Source organism: Lepisosteus platostomus, chromosome 11, assembly GCF_059453375.1.
Source record: "Lepisosteus platostomus isolate fLepPlt1 chromosome 11, fLepPlt1.hap1, whole genome shotgun sequence".
Taxonomy (NCBI): domain Eukaryota; kingdom Metazoa; phylum Chordata; class Actinopteri; order Semionotiformes; family Lepisosteidae; genus Lepisosteus; species Lepisosteus platostomus.
Window position 1 is genome coordinate 19,521,330 of NC_142621.1, and position 22,380 is coordinate 19,543,709.

General features: G+C 38.0%; 1 protein-coding gene across 4 annotated transcripts in view; it reads left to right on the plus strand.

Moving 5' to 3' along the window:
• The window catches only part of fggy (FGGY carbohydrate kinase domain containing), a 95,651-nt gene that overhangs the window by 34,990 nt on the left and 38,281 nt on the right, over window positions 1-22,380 (plus strand). For 3 of the 4 annotated variants that reach the window (XM_088598781.1, XM_088598783.1, XM_088598782.1), the window contains 2 exons: window positions 10,496-10,624; window positions 10,725-10,760. In XM_088598781.1, coding sequence (XP_088454907.1) covers window positions 10,496-10,624; window positions 10,725-10,760 — 165 coding nt within the window. The remainder of the gene's footprint in view (window positions 1-10,495; window positions 10,625-10,724; window positions 10,761-22,380) is intronic. The other variant, XM_088598784.1, reaches the window with a different exon arrangement.

The window sequence follows — 22,380 nt, forward strand, 5'->3', positions numbered from 1 at the left end:
CAACTTATTGCTTCACAGAATATGGTACATTGTAACAATGCCAGATGTACTGTGTAGTTTAAGAAGTACTGTTCTCCAGAAGGCAGGCCTTTGACCGATACTACATATGTTGTGAATGGAGGAAGTTAGCTTTGAGGCATGTGGTGCCCATTATTCAGTCACCACGGAATTGCCATCATACGCCTTGTGGGATGTTCTGAATGCTGGATTGGAGTGCTGTTCCACTCAAAAACTGGTATTGCAGATTCCTTTCTGTCTGGCAGCTTAAGTATAAATATTTTCTGCCAAACCGCTTATTTTTCTATATAATAAAAAAGAAGGACGATAGGGTGTGTCTTTAGAGAGCTTCAAGTCATGAGTGCTCAGTGACTTGAAACAACAGAGCCTGACAGTACAGTTAGTTAGTAACACTTGTTTACATATCTGTTTGTTTTATGTAATGTGCTCCTCTTGGAACTGCAAAGATCTGTTTGGAAACGGACTCTTGCATAGCTGACCAAGGCAAAGATGCATTTAAACTAAAAAAAATATAAAATATATATATTTCAAAAACTACAAATAAGAAAGTAATGAGTTTAAGCCTTATTTGCACACTCATTTTATTAGTTGCCAAATTTGTTGCCAAAAATGTTTGTTTTCTTTTACTGAGCAATTTGCTACACTTGAGTGGTGGATGAAATGTGTAAAGTCTTTTGGATGAAAAGTTGTGTAGACTGTAGTGTTCCATTCAAATATGACATTATTTTCTTTTTTCCTTCAGATGTATTTGTTACATATTCATGTTCATTTTCGAAAATAAAGTAAAGCTGTATTAACTTTGACACATACTTAAAAGGCCTGCTGAGCTGTGTTTGCTGTTTTACTGGATCTGTCACAGGGCTTGTGATCACGCACAAGGAGGCCTGCTGCTTTCTTGCCACTTCAAACATTGAGAGTTCTCGCCTGAGAGGAGATGCGGGGGCTGTCTGTGTGGGACGGGGAGAGCCGCTCTTCACAATGACACCTACACTCTATGGCGCTGTATTAGCACGGCTAATGACATTTTAACGTGACTTCTTCACCAGAACACCCAAACAGACTATTCATAAGGAGCGTGTGGTTCATTTAGTTGAATTAATCACTTACACATCCAGAAACCACATGCATGTGCCTAACTGACAAGGAGCTTTGAAAAAAACAATAAGGTAAAAGAAACAGGGTGAGAGTGCTTAAAATGTAAAATTAATCCCTTCTATCACACGCACACCTGAAATTCCCATTAATGTGGGGCTGCAGAATGTATTTCTTGGTTGGTATAAGTCTGGATGAAGAGGACAAAACAGAAACTTTAGTCACTGTTCTTGTTTCTATTATGAATCCACAGTATAAGCTAAATCTTTGGATTGAAGAAAACATATTTAGCCTTTAATGACTTAAGTAAGAGACAGAGTTTCTTTACTAGGGTCTCCCCTGGCTCAGAGAAGCCAAATGATGAAATCTTACAGAATGAATAAGAAAGCTGGAAAGACTGAGTGCAGGTTTCACATGGGGATTTAAAATCTGTTTCAAATTTTACTTTTGTTTGATTTAACGCCGAAGGAAATAATCTTTTCTCGCTTTCATAACAGTATTTTATCCCACTCTTTTGCCTTGTAAATTTGTTTCAAATGTGTTTTAGTTTTAGCTTTATCATTTTTTTCTCTATTTTCCTTTACTAATCCTCCACTTTTCAGGCTTCCTTCCTAGAACAAGCTGCCCTTTAGTAAGAAAAATAACCCAACATAGTGGTTTTGTTACGTATTTGGGTGCAAAGTGTAGGATTTTCCTCATGGCTTTTCAAAATTGGTACATATTGTGTTATTTTTTAAAGATAAAAAAGTAGTAAATAAAGAAAGATTGTTTTTATTATGGAGAATCTTTCTGCCCAATTCCTTCACTGCTACTGTGTCTCTCTTTCCCTTCTTCAAGAATTGCTGTTATTAGTGATCTAAGGCAAATTAGTTCAGGTATTTAAAGGCTTGTATTTTAATTTGAAACAGACTAAAGAACAGACCGAAATTTTGTATAGACAAAAATATGTTGAAATCCAACACTTGGAGGAAGTGCTCTGGTAATTTTTTGGCATTTTCAGTTTTTTATTTATCCCTTTAATACATAGCTGAGAATTGTAATGCCACACTACTGTGATGGGATGAGTAGTGTTATCCTGGCATGTAAAAGAACCCAAGTGCTGGGTGAGAGGCAGCTGAGTTAGGGAACCCACAGGCTGCACACTGGGAACTGTACAGAGCTGCGTGATCACAGGAACTGGGCTGCGCAGGGAACTGCACTCTGGATATGTGACACTGGAAAGTCATAAAGGCAAGCAATGTCCAAAACCAAGCTAATCAAGAGTTCAAGCCAAGGGGGAAACCGGGAACAAAGTCACAAAACAAAGCAGAGGTCAGGAATCCAAGAAAGGCAGCACTTAGGAACATAAGAACAAGCTCTGGACTTGAGAAGCTCAGAGTTGAAACTCAATGACTGAGCCCCGAGCAGTGTCAGGTCAGAGTACTTATGTTGAAAATCACTTGAAGTTGAGAAAAGTCAAAAGCCAACTCCAGGTGATTGGATCCATGGAAACTGTGAAGTAACTGGCTACAGTTAAATAAAATTAAAAAATGAAAATGCCAAAAAGTTACCAGAGCACTTCTTTGTGGCTTGCCTCGCTGCTCGGCAGTGGGGGCGGGTATAACAGTACACCTTCCTCCAACTTCGAATTTTGGGCTATGCAAAACACCGTAACTGAGAGCCAGTCTAGGGAGCCCTGCACAAAGAGGGGCTCACTGCCCCCACTACCACCAAAAAAGGAGCCAAGACAATGAGGGTGAGCAGGACAAGAGGCACAAGATCAACTGTAGAGACTTCAGGAGTCTCTCAGGATAGGGTTGGCCCACAGGTGCACTTGGGGAGATGTAGTCTCTGGCAGTAATTCTTGGGGGGTCACTAGTAACAAGCTGAGCAAAAGAGGGAATCTCAGGAAAAACAACTTCTGCTAGGGGAGCAACTGAGAAGTCTCTGGCGGGTGAAGCTTGTAATGTTGGTTTGCAGGGAAAAGGGCAGGGATAGATAAAATGAGATGAGATCACTTTATTAGCCATATACAATTTCTTGTATTAGGAATTCGTCTTTTTTGCATACCCCATAAATCTGCGGCTCCTGAACTTCCTGAGTGCTTTCCGTTATAACAGCGGGTTGCTGTTCTGAGGTGAGCCTTGCTACAGTTTGTACTACAGTTTGTAGTGCTTCAGTGCGGACAGGGTTCAAAGCAGACCAGTCCTGAGTCCTGGACAGAGTGACTTGACACTGGTCATCCAGGGCAAACTCAGGACCTTAGGGCGGAGCTGTAAGAGTGGAGCTAGGGTGTCTGTGGGAGCAGAATCAGGAGAAGCTGTACAGCGCCTCCGTTACAGAGACCTAGGCAGAGCTTTCGGATTAGGCTGCTCAGCTTCCTGGGCTTCAGTCTGCCAGGTTGGGTTATGGAGCAGTTCTTTGTTCACTGGTTTCATACTTGACTTTGTCATTTGGGAATGTGCTACTGTCATGGAACTATTACAACTTTCGTGTTGAAATCCAACACTTGGAGGAAGTGCTTTGGTAATTTTTCTGGCTTATTGTTTTTTAAGTGCTGGGTGAGAGGCAGCAGAGTGAGGTATCTGCAGGCAGCACACAGGGAACTGCACAGACCTGCGTGATCATAAGAACCGGGCTGAGCGGGGAGCATGCACTTTGGAGATGAGGTGCAAGCTGCTTGCTGACAGGCAAGCCAAGTGAACCAATCATGAAGGCAGACATGGTGGTGTACCTAGCCTGGGACTCAGAGGTGCAGCAGAGCTGCACATGCAGGGAGGAAACTCAAAACCATGGTCAGGCAGGTGAAGGTTGAAGGTGGGAAACTCGATAGAACAGTTCATATCAAGGGAAAAACCACAAGGAGAGGAGACAAAGTCGTGAAGGCAAACATGGTATGAGTATACAGTGTCTTGCGAAAGTATTCGGCCCCCTTGAACTTTTCAACCTTTTGCCACATTTCAGGCTTCAAACATAAAGATATAAATTTTTTATTTTATGTGAAGAATCACCAACAAGTGGGACACAATTGTGAAGTGGAACGAAATCTATTGGATTTTTGAAACTTTTTTAAGTAATAAAAAAATGAAAAGTGGGGCGTGCAAAATTATTCGGCCCCCTTGCGTTAATACTTTGTAGAGCCACCTTTTGCTGCGATTACAGCTGCAAGTCGCTTGGGGTATGTCTCTATCAGTTTTGCACATCGAGAGACTGAAATTCTTGCCCATTCTTCCTTGCAAAACAGCTCGAGCTCAGTGAGGTTGGATGGAGAGCGTTTGTGAACAGCAGTTTTCAGCTCTTTCCACAGATTCTCGATTGGATTCAGGTCTGGACTTTGACTTGGCCATTCAAACACCTGGATACGTTTATTTGTGAACCATTCCTTTGTAGATTTTGCTGTATGTTTGGGATCATTGTCTTGTTGGAAGATAAATCTCCGTCCCAGTTTCAGGTCTTTTGCAGACTCCAACAGGTTTTCATCCAGAATGGTCCTGTATTTGGCTGCATCCATCTTCCCCTCAATTTTAACCATCTTCCCTGTCCCTGCTGAAGAAAAGCAGGCCCAAACCATGATGCTGCCACCACCATGTTTGACAGTGGGGATGGTGTGTTGAGGGTGATGAGCTGTGTTGCTTTTACGCCAAACATATCGTTTTGCATTGTGGCCAAAAAGTTCGATTTTGGTTTCATCTGACCAGAGCACCTTCTTCCACATGTTTGGGGTGTCTCCCAGGTGGCTTGTGGCAAACTTTAGACGAGACTTTTTATGGATATCTTTGAGAAATGGCTTTCTTCTTGCCACTCTTCCATAAAGGCCAGATTTGTGCAGTGTAAGACTGATTGTTGTCCTATGGACAGACTCTCCCACCTCAGCTGTAGTTCTCTGCAGTTCATCCAGAGTGATCATGGGCCTCTTGGCTGCATCTCTGATCAGTCTTCTCCTTGTCTGAGCTGAAAGTTTAGAGGGACGGCCAGGTCTTGGTAGATTTGCAGTGGTCTGATACTCCTTCCATTTCAAGATGATCGCTTGCACAGTGCTCCTTGGGATGTTTGAAGCTTGGGAAATCTTTTTGTATCCAAATCCGGCTTTAAACTTCTCCACAACAGTATTACGGACCTGCCTGGTGTGTTCCTTGGTCTTCATGATGCTCTCTGCGCTTTCAACAGAACCTTGAGACTATCACAGAGCAGGTGCATTTATACAGAGACTTGATTACACACAGGTGGATTCTATTTATCACCATCAGTCATTTAGGACAACATTGGATCATTCAGAGATCCTCGCTGAACTTCTGGAGTGAGTTTGCTGCACTGAAAGTAAAGGGGCCGAATAATTTTGCACGCCCCACTTTTCATTTTTTTATTAGTTAAAAAAGTTTCAAAAATCCAATAGATTTCGTTCCACTTCACAATTGTGTCCCACTTGTTGGTGATTCTTCACATAAAATAAAAAATTTATATCTTTATGTTTGAAGCCTGAAATGTGGCAAAAGGTTGAAAAGTTCAAGGGGGCCGAATACTTTCGCAAGGCACTGTATATGTTGAAAAACACCTGGAAATCAGTGCTCCAAGTCTCTAGGTCGTTGGTTTTTATGGAATTTGGCACAGGATAAGGGGTTAACAGTACAGTAGCCAGTTGCCGAGGCTCTGCTAGCTGCTGTAACAAGAATAGCTGGGAACACATGACTTTAAACCACCTCATTGTGTTGTACAATAATAATAACAACTATTGCTTCTTTGTACTATTCATATTCTCCTTTGCGATTATGGTAATTAATTTATTAGTTAATACTGAACAAATCCAACTAAAGCTAACAGGAACAGACAGATGGATGGCCTTGATGCCCTGAGAACCTTCACCAGAGTGGAATGGGACCATGTCAGGTGCCGCTGTGTCGCTTTGCTTTACTGCTCATGGAGCCTGTGAGGGAGCCTGTGCTCTTGATCTAATGACACACCAGGAGAAATTATACCTCACGTTAATTATGGAGCTGAACAACCTGTGGCAGGCAGCCCATCAGGGTAAACAGGGAAATGAAGCAGTGGCTAAATTATTAAGACAGAAGCTATAGTTCAGTCCTCTGCTTTTGATCTTTATGCCAGTGTAATGGACTTTTTTAAGGGGATGCATTGACTTTTCAGGCTGAGGTCATGAAAGAAGAACTTGGAGGCATAATAGGAACCTGAGAGAGGGTTAGTTCCATGTTGAGGATTATCAGGGACTTTTCCAAAGAATGTGGAAAAAATGCCTTCAGCTAATTGTTAGGAAAGGTGCAGAATGGAAAATAGAAGAGATAAAGATAAAGAGATACTCTGCTCTCCTCCCCACTAATAGCTGATGTGTGGTGAGCGTTCTTGCGCACTATGGCTGCTGTCGCATCATCCAGGTGGATGCTGCGCATTGGTGGTGGTTGAGGGGAGTCCCCTTTACCTATAAAGCGCTTTGAGTGGAGTGTCCAGAAAAGCGCTATATAAGGATTAGCAATTATTATTATTATTATTATTATTATTATTATTATTATTATTATTATTATTATTATTGTTATTATTATTATAAAGATAGGATTACTCAAGAGGTGGTGCACGAGGCTTTAGCTGTTCAGGAGTACCTTACAGAAATGCAGCTTCTGGTATCTGCAGTGTATTTCCAGGCTGGCAGTGAGAGATGTGCTGTTCTTGCCGTTAGCACTAGGTACATACAGAATACCTTGTTGGTGAGAAACCTACTTTAAAAAATAGATCAAGAGGTGTTAGGCACGAAAATGTATTCCTGGGTACCAGCATTCTCTACTTTTGTCTGGCATATCTGAAGTTTTTCGAGAACAAAAGATATGTCTTATAAGAGAGGGATAATTCCAGTTCTGTTCGGCTAACAGTAGAGCCAGTGTTAACTTTAACAGAGAGGAAAAAGAATGATTTGGGGGGAAAAAAACATAACATGATATTATTAAATATGAAAAGGTCATGAGTTGTTCTTATGGGTAGATATGGAATATATTTATAGCCAATTTGAATAATAATTTGAGCACATATGAGCTAATAATTATTATGTTGCAAACTGCAAGTTAAGTTTAATCAGAAGGTTTTATTACAAAATTACCTTTTTATTTTGTTTTTTTGAAGATATTTCTTATACCCCAAGCCTCTGGTTCTTCTTTGTGCTACTGTATAATTTTAGATTTTGTAAGGTGTTCAATGCATTGCTAGGAATCTGATCTCATTAAATTTTGCTGTCTGAAGTAGGCATTTCAGTGTTTATACAGAGAGTATACACAAAGGTCGGTTACATAATGATTTAGCATTCACTTTTCTAATTTAGTAAAGGACAGATGTGTAAGCAACATAATCATTATCTAATGAACCGTGGTATTAATTAACCTGAATGTACTGTACACACAAAGGAAATGATTAAGTTACCAAAGGTTGATCGTCTTTCCTTTTTTCCTTGAAATGAACAGGATCTTATTAGTAAACTTTTCACAAACTGTGCACATCTCTACCATTATTTCTCACCAATGTACCCAGCTCTAAAATCTCTAATTAGCAGTATATTGTAGGTAGACCTTTTCTACATTTTTTAAATACTGGAATGCGTCAACAAAGTTTGAAAGATTTCAGTACAGAAAATATATAAATTCCCAGTGATTTGCCTTCATTTAATGTTAGGGGTTGTTTATGTGTGCTATAGTCAAATGGAAAGGGAATTAAAACAGTGGCATTAATATGCAATTACACCACATAATGAAATAACAGAATTTCATAGGACTGGCTGATTATATCATTAAAGAATGAGGCCCCTGGTAAATACTGCTTTATTAACGTGCAATTACCATGTCTGATAAACAATTTGAAATGGTATGTCAGGCAGTATTATTGAGGTTTCAGAACAGTGGTTCTGTCAGGAAATGTGTTTGCTCCCCCCACCTCTGCTCCCCCAGCACAGGAGTTCCTCTTTGAGTGCCCTGGCTGTAAGTTGCAGTGGTTTCCCCCCATGAATCACCCATGCAGATGAAAGGAGGTCTGCAAGGCAGTGTGCACAGCTGGTTGCACAAATAGCTCTGCTTAAAACTGCACAAAAAGAAGAAAAAGGCAAAATCGAACAGTTCACAGAATTTCCTGACATTTGTTTCTCATCAGTGCAAAAGCAGCAGTATGAGGCAAAAAGAAGAAATACAGACTGAGAAGAACCTTCTGCGGAGAGGGAAGTCCAAGGGCTTCTTCTAGGCCCAAAAGGCCATGGCTGTTCCTGCGTTTATGTGGGTTCAGAGGTCAAGATGCTGCATTCCTTTGGGGGAAATAGCGGGCAAGTGTGAAAAGATGAAAAACAGTGAAAAAAAACTAGTGACTTACTGTACCACACTGCAATTACCATACCAAGCCCCTTGCCGCTGCTGGCTTTCCTCCATATCTGCTGAATGGATGGAGTCTTATATATAGACAATATAAGTTATTCATACTGCATACAAAGACTCTTGTTAATCATGACAAGCATCTAGTTCCAGCCAACATCCAAGCTCTTTTTTCGGTATAAGAAGCCATCAGCAATGGCACAGCACAGTTTCACTTTGGCTTTTTAGATTGGGCAGTGCAAGCTTGCACACTTGGAAGAGACTAATAAGAGTACAGCAATGACAATAACATCAATTCAGATACATTAAATTGCATGGTATCACTAATTAAAATACTTTTGAAAAGTTTGATTTGCAGGAAAAATGTTTGAAGGGCTAAGTACCTCAGCCCAAAGCTATATCAGTTTTGGCAGTAGTATTTTGAGAATCAGTGTCCCTGAGTTACCATCTGCTGTTCCTGTTCACAAAAGCTTCGGTCTAGTTTCCATTACCTCCCCAAGTGAGCGATAAACTTAAGCTTTCTGCTCCTCATTAGTGGTGAGAGTATTTGGAGCAAGGTCTTCTGAATTGCCCAGTGACGCCTAGAATGTCAGGGTGGTTTATTCTAATTCACATAATCTGTTTGCTGGGCGCGGTTTCACGTGAGCTATCATTTATTCTAAATCACCTGATTGTGGGCATATGGAATGTTTGTATTTTTTTAATGACGCCTATTTTGTGTATAAAATGTTTACAATGTAAGCGTAAAACAAGACATGACAATCATTCTTCTCTAGGTCTTTTGATTTTCAGATATTTACAACAAGGTCCATGTTAATATTGTACAGAAATACCAAAATTTGCCTTTCCTTTGTTTTCTAAAGGGAAGTACTGTATGTTAGTTTTCTGCTTAAAACGCAAAGGATGGTTCTATTTACAACAAGTATAGTGCTCTTTAATTTTGCAGTACCATAAGGCAAAACAGAGTTTTAACTGCAGTTAGAAAAAATAATAACAGTTTGTAGAAACTGTGGTCTCAGCAGTTTTAGCATTTATCTATGTTGGTTCTATCCATAAAGAATAATCTAATTAGTTTTGAAAGTAATCCGTTTTCATTCTTTTTTTTCTTACAAGAGTTCAATCTCCCTTATAACTGAAAGTGCAAAATTCTAGAATGTAATGAAATAGGCACATATTATGAGCTCAAGGTATTTAATCTAAAGAACAAGCTAGTAACAGCGCTTGATTATTATGCCTTTTTTATTTTAACTTGGAAGGCAGTATTTTTTCTGTATTTTAACTTTTACAGCTACAGCTTTTTTTTTCCTACAAAAGCTTTTGTTAAAATAGCATAAGTGGTGACAGAAACTATTGAAAATTAGTTTGTGTTTTTCACAGTAATTGTTCATTCTTGAACTATCAATCTATCAAAGCCTTATTTCTGTGGAGTTCTGTTTATCTGTATAGGCATTACTTTGTGTCTCAAGGCACTTTAACACAAGTCAACTAGATTTCTCCCTGCTTCCCGTGTTTGTATTCTGACATGAATTTTGTGGACATTTTTTGTATATAACACATTTGTGCTGAATTCAGTCTGGTTTCCTATATTGTTCTTCAGTGTTAAAAACCTAAAGGGTTTGTTTAATGGTTTCTACCAGTGCCAGGATCACCTACATAATGCCTTCTTTCAGTGGTTAGACCTCCATGGGCAATCATATATAAGACATCTGTTGTCCTAATGTGGTAAGGTCTTCTAATAGTAAAATCTACCAAAAACACTCTCCAGAAAAATAGAAGAATCATCTAGTTTTTCATCTAGTTAATTATCTTTTATGTCCATATCCAAAATAAGAATATCACCTATAGTTTGAATCTTGCTCTTCATAATGCACAAAGCATATACAGTATTACTGTGTTTGTGTCTGCTCAGTTTTGTCAAACTTTGACATATATAATATTGCCTTTGTACCATGACTTGCTCATTTTTGTTAAATTTTTGTCAGATGTTCATGCCTGGTCACGAAACAGGTTGCTCAGTTGTTTCCAAAGTCATGGTTCTCTTCATTGTTTTTTTATAGGAAGGGACACCAGCTGCCCGGGAAGTCCTCTGGGACAGGGGCTGACAGATCAGGCAGCACAAGAAATGGGTCTGGAGGCGGGCACAGCTGTGGCTGCCTCTCTCATCGACGCTCATGCAGGAGGATTAGGTAACCGGAGAGCCAGTCCCACTGGCCTGAGGCTGTGGGGGATCATTACCTGGCTCAGTTTAATCAGCCTGGCATAAATGGCATCTCTTCATGTCTCTAGGCACCAAAGATGAAACTGATCTGTACTGTACAAAAGGTAGGGGTTAATACAAGGCAAGGCTGGAGATACTATTTTACATTCTTAGATGTTTTAAGAATTTTCATCACTTTTCATAAGAGATTTCTTTAACATACATTTGTTTTTTATAGCCCCTTAGTCTGTTGCAATTGTTTGAGAAAAGGTTTTAGATACAGGGAGAATGAGTACGTGTTTCTTATTGGGTTTAAACCAAAGAGTGGAGAATAGGATTACAGGCTTTGTACAGCTCATATTACAACTCAAAGCAACATCTTCAACACTGCTTTGTAATTTCAGTTTTAAATGGTGGTAAATAGTATTTCATGCTAAATTCTAGAGCCTTTACAAATACTTTCTTGAGAGTGTGGAGAGTATGGACTGTGAATGCAGAAAACTTTCAATAATGCAGTAGATTTAAAATCAATAGATGTTTATTGGTAAAGTATTGTATTAGCATATTTTGTTCACTGGTTTGAAACAACAGCTTGGGAGAGTACCAAAAATAATTTACAGCTCTGTGATTGGTTAGATTTTACAATCATGCCTTGGAGGCTTAAATGTCGCCCTCAGAATGTATCCGGGGCTTGAAATTGTACTTTAGGTGCCAGCCCCAAAGTGCTATGGCTTTGTACCAACAGGGGATTTCCATTCAATTCAGTAGTGTGGCTAAAGCAGAGTGGTAACATATATACAGTAATTGCTTATATAAGGACATTTTAAAGGACTATATAAGGGTTTATATAAGGTACTTTTCTTTTGCGCATGTTAATGGATGGGTTGGACATGGTGCTGTGTTTGCCAGTTTCTGTTGGTTAGACTGCTGCAGTATTGGAAATGCCATTGTGGCAGACATGGGAAACCTTAAAGGTGGCTTATTGGCAGCCATGTGGAGCCCGACATCTGCAAAGGGAAGCCACATGGAGAAACACAAGGAAACTTTCCTGGATCAATGGGAGTTTGTCCCTTTGATACTACAGTAAAAATATACTGAGGTGTTGAAATTTTGCATCAGTCAACTTTCTGTAAATACTTTATTGTTCATCAGTGTGAAGCAGAGCCTAACCTTGCAGGCAAATGGTGGGTCTACAGATAGATGGAAATGAAGCCATTAAAGTGCACACACATTAGGGTGAATCATACTGTAGATGCCAAATATACTGGATAGATCACCTGGACAAAACCCACATTAACTCCATACAGAACATGCCCCAGTCCAGAAGTGAACCCTGGACTCAAGAGCTGTGAGGTGGCAGCATTAACCACCATGCTGCTGCGCCTCTCCTTTTAGTTACAATATAAAAGATTTAAACTAGTATATAAAAGGAGATGTATATGTAGGTTAAAGTATCACAGTTATAGATAGTTTTATATCTAATGTATGTATCATAACTTTGCATTTTTATATACAAAGTACTGCATATAATATATATACAAAAACCTTATATAAAAACAAATACTGTACATCAATTAAACATGTTTGGACAGTGTGGTCTAGTCCAGTTGGTCCCAGCCCTGGTCCTGTAGGAATACCATGTCTTCTGGGTTTTGCTCCAGCTCACTTCTTAAAAGCTAAAAGCAATTTGTAATTGGTTCTCAACCCTGTACCAATTTCTGAGTTTCAGAACTGTCCTCATTCAGATGTGCTATTTGAAATGTAACCAATTAGTTGAAAAAAGCCTCATTGTGAGAGTGTTAATTATTTAACAAGTAAGCTCTTTAATCAGAAATAAAGGTAGGAAAGTTGAGGAGAATCTTAAATCCTGTGTGTTGGAGTTATTGGAAACAGTTATTGAAGTAGGGTATTTTGACACAACTGACCGAAGAAATAAGTTAACTAAAAGTCTAAACAAACAAGCAGATCAATTAAGTAATCAATTAGCACTAGAGATTTAGAGTTCAGCTGGAAAGAAAACTAGTAGACGCAGTTCTCCTCCAGGACCAGGATTGGGAGCTGCTGTTAAGGTAATATATATGTACATAGAGTCCCTAAATGGTTCTTTTTGATCTTTAAGTATATGCATCTCATTCTTGCTTTTATCATACAGTTCCCTCTCCCACAAAATATCATTGCATGTTGCAAAGGTTTCACAAAGAGAGAGCTAGCACCTAATCTGTGTTTCAATTTCACTGGAATCCCATGTACATTTTAGCAGCAACGGCACCATTGGTGCTGTGGTTACAGTCATGGTTTTAGTAATGTAGGCTGAGTCAACGAGCTGCTACTTCCACTAGGATGTTCTCTCCCAATAACCTTCACTGCGCTCAGATACCCCCACCTCGGTGAGTCAGCATCCTCTTGCAAAGGGGCTCCCCCTGCTCCCATGGGAGCCACACCTGCTCCCCCACGAAGGAGGTGGCTGCCCCAGTACCGCTGACCAAAGCTGTGATCTTTTCAGTCTCTCATCCTTGCAGCTTTAGCACAGTGAGCACAACCTCGGCAGAGTCTTTGATTGCTTTGATTGCTGGCAATAATAAGCATGTGCTGCATATGACACATGGGAAAGAAATTCTGTACATACCATCAGATATTCTGTACATACAACAAATTCGGCCTGCTCTCCCAGTACTTTATAAAAAATTGACTTTATTATCACTCAGAAAATAACCCTTCTTATATGTGCTTTCCAAGCCAGTGGGGACATTGTTTAAAGTGAATTTAAGTCTTAATGCGTCTTTCTTCTGTTAAATTGTACAAAACCAGGTCACAATTTTTGCAAAGAGGCTGAAAAACAATACAGGCAGGTTTTACCAAGTATAAAAGAAATGCAGGGTTTGTTTTTTTTAAAGATTAGTTTACATCAGGATTACATCAGATTTATTTTTTTCTCAGAAAAGTACTGTTTGTTGTCTTTAATCATTTTAAGTTGGTTTTTCCTCTTCAGACTGTATTTGTGTTTCACTCTTAATTTACAGTGGTTTAATTATAGCTGCATTTAATTATATCAACAGGAGAAGGGAGTTCTTAATTTTATAAAGAGTCAAAATTATGCAATTTAAGTGTAAATTATGTTGAGTAAAATATATACTAAACTATATTTCCAATCTAGATTATTTTTTAAAAACAATAGGGATTTATAGGCAAGTGCAATATAAACATTTCCTTTTTAATATGTTCAATTTAAATAAATTAAATTGGTAAACTTTGATCCAAAAGCAGGGACCATATACAATAATACTAACCTTTCAATAGCATCTTTCTTTGTTTTGTAATACAGTTAATATTTTGAGTCTTTTTCAAATTGGTATATGAAGTATTGGTGAGATTTTATGAGATTTTCCCTTCTTAACATATTTCTTTTCTTATTATTAGAAACTAAAACAAAGAACAGTAACTCAGACTTCACACCACATTCCTGTCTGTTCTTTGTTCATTACAAGTACTGTAGCTCACGACTCACAATACTGTATACTGACTAGTGTCTTTAAAACTAAAACCCAAAAGAGGGAAGCTCAAACCCATTGCTAAAATAAAAAAAATACTCAAATGGAGATTGATAAATAACATCCAAACTCAACATTTGTGCCATGCTATACACCCCCTCATTCCATTGGATTCCTGTAGGGACTGCTGTGGGAAGGAAGCCCTTAGATTTCCACAAGAAACATATGGTGTGTGTGGTTAATTTTAATTGGAGAATGCAGTATTTTTGTACTGAATCTGTATATGAACTTTGGGCTCATTCAAGGTAAAGACCCACACTATCTTCTTATGGGATGCTTAGCTACACCCTTGATTATATCCAATTATACAGCATGACATGGTCTGATCAACAATCAGATCTTTATGTGGCAAGACCTTCAATGAAATACCCAGCACATTATTTGCATACCAGTCCACAAGAAAGGTCAGCCCTAGCCTCAGGCAGTATTGAAACCGCATTTGATACCATGGCACTGCAAATAGAAAACAGATTAACCACACACAAAAATGCTTCAGTGACAAAAAAATATATAACAATGCTTAATAACAAGACATACTTGATAAAGAAGAATTCCAGATGGATTTTTTTTTAGAAATAAAAGCCTTTTCTGTTTTAGCTTGCAGTTAACAGCCAGAGATCAAACCTAGTGTCTGTGTTGGGTTAACTAAAGGAATTCTTACAAGTATGTGTTTGAATAGGCTGAAGAAAAGGGTAAAGGGAGGGGGGGGGGGGTAATTAGTTTGAATGAAAAATGAGACTCCTTGACCCTTTTACCCTCAGGATCTGCTGATACCCAAAGCCCCCTGCTTGAGTAATAAAGGGCTTTTACAGTTTTTTTCTGCAGGGAGAGCTACAACCCCACTTTGTAGACTGCATGGCAAGGGCGCAGCTGTCACCAGTCATCCACAGGTTTCATTATCAGCTAATAGGCCCATAACACAGTGCTTTTAGTACCTCTCATTAGCATCACAGCAGTCTGGCATCTCACTCTTCTCCTGGAGATAGCTTCATCTTCCTCGGATCACTTTCAATAACTCAAGGGATTGTACAGTAAAGACTTGGCTTAAATCTTTTTCAGTTCTGACTACAGTGCAAAAGCATTTTTATACGCACATACTGTATAAGGAGTACAGTTTTGTTCAACTAAAAAGTCTTGAATAAGATATAAGTGTGTTGACAATGAAACAACTCAGATTTGTTCAGAATATCAAAGGCTATTATTTTAAAAATGCTGTTGGTGAATATGGAAAATAAATGGAGAAAGAGTAAAAAAATAATCCTGTTACAACCATACATGCTTAACTGTTTTGCCTTAATTTAATGGAATATTCTGATGCTGGCATGGTTCATTTCAGGAAGTAAATTTTAGGAGCATTTTGGGATTTAACAGCCTCTAATAAAATAACTAGTTACTGTATATAGAGCATAGTGGGAGATTACCTACTTTTTAATTACAATTGGGGAGGTAAGGAATCTTTGCTTCGGTAAGGAATGTGATTTGACCAAAGTTTTAGTGAAAATATTGCAATGGCTGGGGGTCCATTCCCCCATCTTGTGGCTTGAAAATGAAACTGTGTGGCTGGCAGGGAGAAAGCTATGGTACAAAATGGTGCTGTCCTTTTTTGCAGCAGTCTGCAGATGATGGAGCTCTGTATTTCGCCTTACTCCTGGCAGTGCTTACATGCGCGGCCATGTGCCACACAAACCCAAAAGGAAATGGTGCTGCATTTCATAACATCAGATTAGAATAATTATTAATTTACTATGTCAGCATTGTGACCTAGTTTGGAATGCAGTTCATAGAAACAAAATGTTTGGTTGGGGGAAAAATCCAAGTAGAGTTTTCCATAGTACATAAAACTGAAGAAGGTGAATAGCTTATTTTAGTTAGAAGAAGTAAACATAAAGGTAATTACAGTTGATTGTTCAAGGTGATAGTGGCTTTGCAGTCCTTTCTTTCCCATTTCTGTGATGAAAAATAAAACATACATGGCTTTCACAGCTAAGCAAAAAGAGTAATTTGAAACAAGGGTTGTAATTAAAGCAACAGGTGTAGTGCAGTAATTAAAACTGTTAGCGTAATTATGGTACTAAATTTGAACAGCCCCTAAGGAAACAAGCAATTAAATGTGTTACTGGAGTTATCTTACTGCAGCCTAGCATCAGCAAATGTAGAGTGTGGGAACATTAGATGATATACGTTTTTTGCTGTGATTTCTGAATATAAGCTCTGAGAGTTAATGACCATCCTTAACAAAGAAGACAAGCTTTAATAACGTTTTCACTTTTCTGCAATTCTTGTACTAAGCCTCTAAATATGATTGGTGTGATTTGCAAGTCATTTTTGTGCGTTGTGTAGTACTCAGAATTAAGGGGTTCAAACCAGTTCACGTAGAAATCCAGTAAAAATGTAAAAAGAGATGTGATTATCTCAGATATGTAAGAAATCACTAGCAAAAGAAAATCTCAGTAATTATTCTTTTAATATATCTCTATATGTCTCTGTATACACACAGACAGAACTAGTGGTAAATATATCATCTTTAAATAATTACCTGGAAAGGTAAGATTAAGATTTAAAATTATCGAGAGACTCTTCTGAACTAAGGAAGGCACTGTGGAATATTTCAGAACCTGAGATGGATACTGTATATAGCAGATGTTTCTTCCTCACAGTGTTGTGATACAGTAGGAAATAATTAATCTTTCCTCACTCCTAGAATGCATAGTAACTGCTTGCTCTTAAAATACATCATGACCTTGAAATATGTTTTTTTTTTAAGATACTGCACATATGTACAGTATACCTGTTTTCACTGATCAAAGCTCACTGTGCTGCATTGATGAGTCCCAGGAAAGGCTGCTAACTTTATCAATCTATACTTAAAACTGGCTTTATTCTATCACGAAAAGAGTGAGAGTTAATTGATATCCATTCCCATAATTCAAATTAAACTCTGCTTAAACTCTTAATGGATATGAAATATGATTATTCCTAAAGATGGTTGAAGAATTTTACCAAAAGCCAAAAGAACAACATCTGAGGATCTGAATCCAAACTGGAATGTTCTGGAATTAGTGTGCGTAACCAAACAGGAAGAAATTAGTACACTTAGAAACAATTTTATGGAAGCAAACCTATAAAAATACTTGAAAATATGCCTTACATATGTTTTTTTTCAACATCCTTTGGTACAGTGTTAGTAAGAGAGAAGTTAACAACCAAGAACCAGAACAAGTTTAATAGAAAAAGTGCATAGAATTTGAAGAAAAAAGACTTTGTATCTACTGTTAAACAAGAAGGTGGACCCATAATGATTCTGTATTCTTTTAATAGTGTATGGTCTTATTGAATATTGCTTAAAAGCACCCAGACCTCAAAACATCGTCTGCTTACAGACTGATCAGTTGTAATTTCACTTTCCAGTACTACAGCATCCCTAAACATGTCAAAAAGAAAACAACAGCTGAACTTTGAAGGGACATAAAATACCAGTTCTTGAATGGCATTCTCATTAGCTGAGGTACTGTGGACAAGGTTAAAGACAGCAGCAGAAAGGAAAGTATGAGAAAAAAGGTGCCAGGAGTAGATTTATTTTCAAGGTACCACAAATGGGTACAGGCGTGCGGTTTCACATGAGATTTGTAAAACTGAAGAGGCGTTATGTTACTGTGTTTTTCCAGATTAGAGTACCAGAGAACAAAATTGGATCCAAGTTCTGTTTTCCAAAACACAGGTACAGTATACTGTAGCTTTCTTTTTGTTACAGATAGGAGTCTTCTAATTCCTATCTAATTCATACCAGTGTACCTTACAATGTCCATTTATCAACCATTCTGAGCTATATAAATGACAGTTATTATAGAATCAATTAAAGCTAATGTTATGCATACCAAAGGCATCTGGTAATATGAAATACTATATACCAATCTGTCACTGCCCTAAACCACATATATGTTTTCTTTCATCCTTATGTTGAAAGAATGATGCATGATCATTTTCTATACAGAACTGCTTGTTGGAAGTTATATTTAAAATCAAAACTTGATACAGAGGAAAAAAATCTTCCATGAAAAAACAGATCTCTCTTTGGGTAAATAAGTGATGTAATCTAGTTATATTAATTCTACCGAGGTTGATTCATATTAAGTTCTGGAAGCACAATTATCTGATTCATATTAAAGAGATGCAGTGGGTTTTGCATCAGCCTAAGAGCTTGATGCTCCTCTTCTAACAGCCACCTCTTTGCCACCAGTCCATGACTAGCAGCTTCTCTCCATCACCGCCCTGCTCATGCCACCGTTAACTGGTTGCCATAGGACTGTGTTTTTTATGGTGGAGAAATTGTTGCACACACATCATGACAAAATGTGACCTTGATCCAGTGACATGGATACAACAATGATTTGAGGTCTCACTTTGCTACAGCTTTCATCTTCCAGAACAGCCCCTGAGATAACACAGTTAGTAATTTTTTTTTGTCTGTTATTCCATTGCTGACTTGTTTGTCAGAATCTTGTTTGCCGAGTATGGAGGGTACAGGATTCCTAACAGGCCTTCACAGTAACCAAAGGGACTTCAGGACTGAGGGAGTCCTTCCATATTTCACTCTGTTAATGCTGACCAACATTACTCAGTGTCCAGTTACCATGGTGAGGAAGAGGGGATGGACCTTTTGAACCCTGTTGTTTTATAGCCAAAGGAATGTGCACATCTGTAAATGCATCACTCTTTTAGGCATTGCTATTAATCTACAGTCCTAAACTAAGCCACATTGATCTTTTCAGCAATGCTCAGTCAGGCTTTGGACGATGCTGCACATCTCTTGAAGGGTCAGCATAGGCAAGAGTACTATTTAAAAATAAAACTTACAACAAAGATAGCAAGTTTATACTATCAAAACAGACTGATTAAAAAACAGACAAAATAAAGCTCTGAAACAGCGTAGCTTGTCAGGGACAGGCTTTTATGTTCCATCATGATCAGAGGAGGATTGGTTGTGTTGGACATAAGGGAGGTTGTAAATGAATTACTGTTAACTCCCCTGTGACAAGAAGATTATATGGATTATGTGGAGAAACACCGAGGCATCTGTGTAAAGATGTTATTGCTCACCTCTAGAGATCACTACAGGATAATACTGGCGCCTCACAGGATGAGGGAGGTGATGAGGGGCAAACATTTACCTAAGTCCTTCTCTTTGAAATATGGATGTTCTTTTAAAATGAGCATGGTTTATTTTCTTTATTGAAAGGTTTTACCGTCCTACAGTTTGACTTCCATTTCCACTGTCATTGACAAATAGGTTTTAGATTTTTCATAATATTTTTCAGTATTACAGGCTGATAAATATGAGATACCCTCATGTTGTCTACACATGGGATAATAACAAATCTCAAGTGCACTCTAGAGAAAAACTTGATAAACACAGTAAAGTGATAAGGGTTACATTAAGTTACTACTTTACTCTTCCAATTTACTTTTCTAAATCCAAATAGTATTGAGATTTGTAATCCACACATGGAGTAATTACTTTTCTTATTTGATTTATGCGTTTCTAGAATTTGGTATATAAAATACGGGGTCACCTTTCCCCTCAACTGAGATTTGACAGTCAGACACTCCAGCACTAAAATGGCTGTCTCCTAAACCAAGTGTTGCTTTTCCTGCTTTGGGCATGGTAGAGAGAAAGAAGTGTAGGAAATTCAGTGGTGGAACCAGACATTTCCTCCACAGCACAGAGACTCCACCTTTCCCCATGAATAGCTTGGTGGATGAATGTTCACTCTCATGCTCCTCAGGACAGTGTCCAGAGCAGAACTGCAGATACAGTTCTTAGGTCTGTTTGGGCCTAAGCCTTCTGCAAATTGTTAATAGAAATAAAGAAGTCATCTGTTCCCTGAACACTGACGGTCTGTGAATAACTTTGGTACAATGTACAATACTGTATTTAATATAATATAATATAATATATACATACTTTTTGCACCTGCAGCATAACTGATTTTGTCTTCCCATCTCATAAGAGATCTTCTTCTTGGTCATTCAGCCCAGCATTGACTTGGTCCAACAGTGATCTGTTTTTCTTGCTGTGTGTTCAGCCCCGTGCCATTTTAGTTACTTCACTCTTCCAGAAATGTTACTGTTTGGTCATTAAGCTCTATCATTCTGCAGTCTGTTAACTGTCTCCTGAAGAAAGACCTTTTTTGTCTCTTCTTGTCATGCCAAGCGTATGTTTTTTACTGTTTCTTTGCCACACCTGCAGTTAGGGTATCCTTTTTTGTATTCAGGGTTAGCTGTATGCTAGTATTAATATGATATTAATATTAATTGATCCAAGTACACAACTTGTTTACCTCTTCAGTTTGCTGTGGAAGAACATATTCCTATAATTTAGGTTTTTTTGGTTAAGTTGGTTTTAAGATCTGCTTTGGTGCTATCTTTGTGATGTTCTTGGACTTGTGATTGGTATATTACTGGATTTGTTGCAAATAAGTTTTATCAGTAATTCAAAAGAGACTTATATCTATACATTTTAGAATCCTTACATCTCTTTGTAATCCTTTGTCATAAAAAATGTTTTCCAATGTGACTAGAAAGAGCTTTGGAGATACCGTATGCACTTAATAAGCACATTTCGTACTCAACTTCTTGCTTTCTTTATTAGGATTTTGTTCTCAGTTACCTCTTTTCTTTGCAATGTCATTTGCTGTGGCTCTGGTGTTTTATGACACTGTCACACATTTAATTAATGTCTGGTCTTTTATCTCCTAGGTCTCAAAGTGCACCAGATTGTTGCAAAGATGCTTGCTTTCTCAAGTAATATGTTTTGAATTTCAGAATATTTCTTCAGAATGTTTTCTCAGTCATAACATTCAAATGGATAAAGTTAGTGGTCACTCTCTGTGTTGAAGATGTTACGTAATGATACAGAATTGTGTATTTGTAGTTGTTGGTATATAGTCAGTGTCACTGTTCATTCCATTGGAGCCTATCCATGTCTATTACCTTTTAGGCTTCTGGAAGGAAAAGGATGATTCTTATTCTGGTGATGGTTATGGTAGAAGACATTCTTGCCAGTTTTTTTCACTCTCTGACTTCAAAAATATTGCTGAAACCCTGTAATTATTAAGATTATTCCACTGATTGGAATGTCCTTGATGGTGACTTTTGACATCTCCTTAAGGTAGTATGTAAAACAGCTTTATAATTCTTTACAGAGTGCAGATAGAGACTCCCATTAAAACACATATCGAAACCCATATACATTATGCTGTATCAATGATCATGTCTCTGAGATATAACTTATCCTAAAGGCCAAAAGCAAATTTTTGTTAGAATTTGTTATAGAGTGCAGATAGTGTCTTGGTTACCATTGAATACATTGGATGATATGAAATAATAAATGTCCCCTATCAGTGCATTATCATTGCATGTGACCTTTTTTGAACATCAAACACAAACCTAATAGTTTCTATGGAACACACATAGGAATCTGTATACACTCTGTCAAAAAAGGTGTGATCTCTGACTCCAGTATTTTTTGTTATTCTGCCAGATGTTCAGATGACCATAAAATCAAATTTTGTGTGAAAAACCATTTAATTGTAAAGGATACTTTTGGGAAGTTGTGCCACATGTACAGTGAAGGTCATAGGTCACAAGGTTGGACAGCCATAGTGGAACACCTCTGAAATATTGTTATATTGATTGATGTGAAACAAACATGACCCTGAAAAGTCATGGCTACAACAAACTAATCTGATATCAGCTAAGATCAATTTGCATTTATTATAGTATTTACCTTTTGATTGAAGGCTGTACACTCATAAATCTTCACAGTTTGGCAGAGGTCAACATGGTGTAAGTTGTCTTGGCCCCTAGTCATGGGTGCTGTCAGCTATATTTATTTTTGGACTACATACAGTATGTGAATGATCTATTGTTTATATTTGTTTTTAGTTAGTCTTAAGTTTTGCCACCCTGTCTGAAACATACAGTACTATATCTACAATGTTATTTTTCAGTGTCTCGTAACAGATAAACCTGTCGACTGCTGGTCATTCACAGCATTTTGTTCAGCAATTGAACAGTTTCAGTTCTGCTTTGAGCCTTATATCATTTAGTCCAACAATAGCCCACTTAAATATCCTGGTTATTTAGTCTTCTACTATTTTACTGTATGTAGCTTGGGACAGTGTCCTGTTGTTATCTA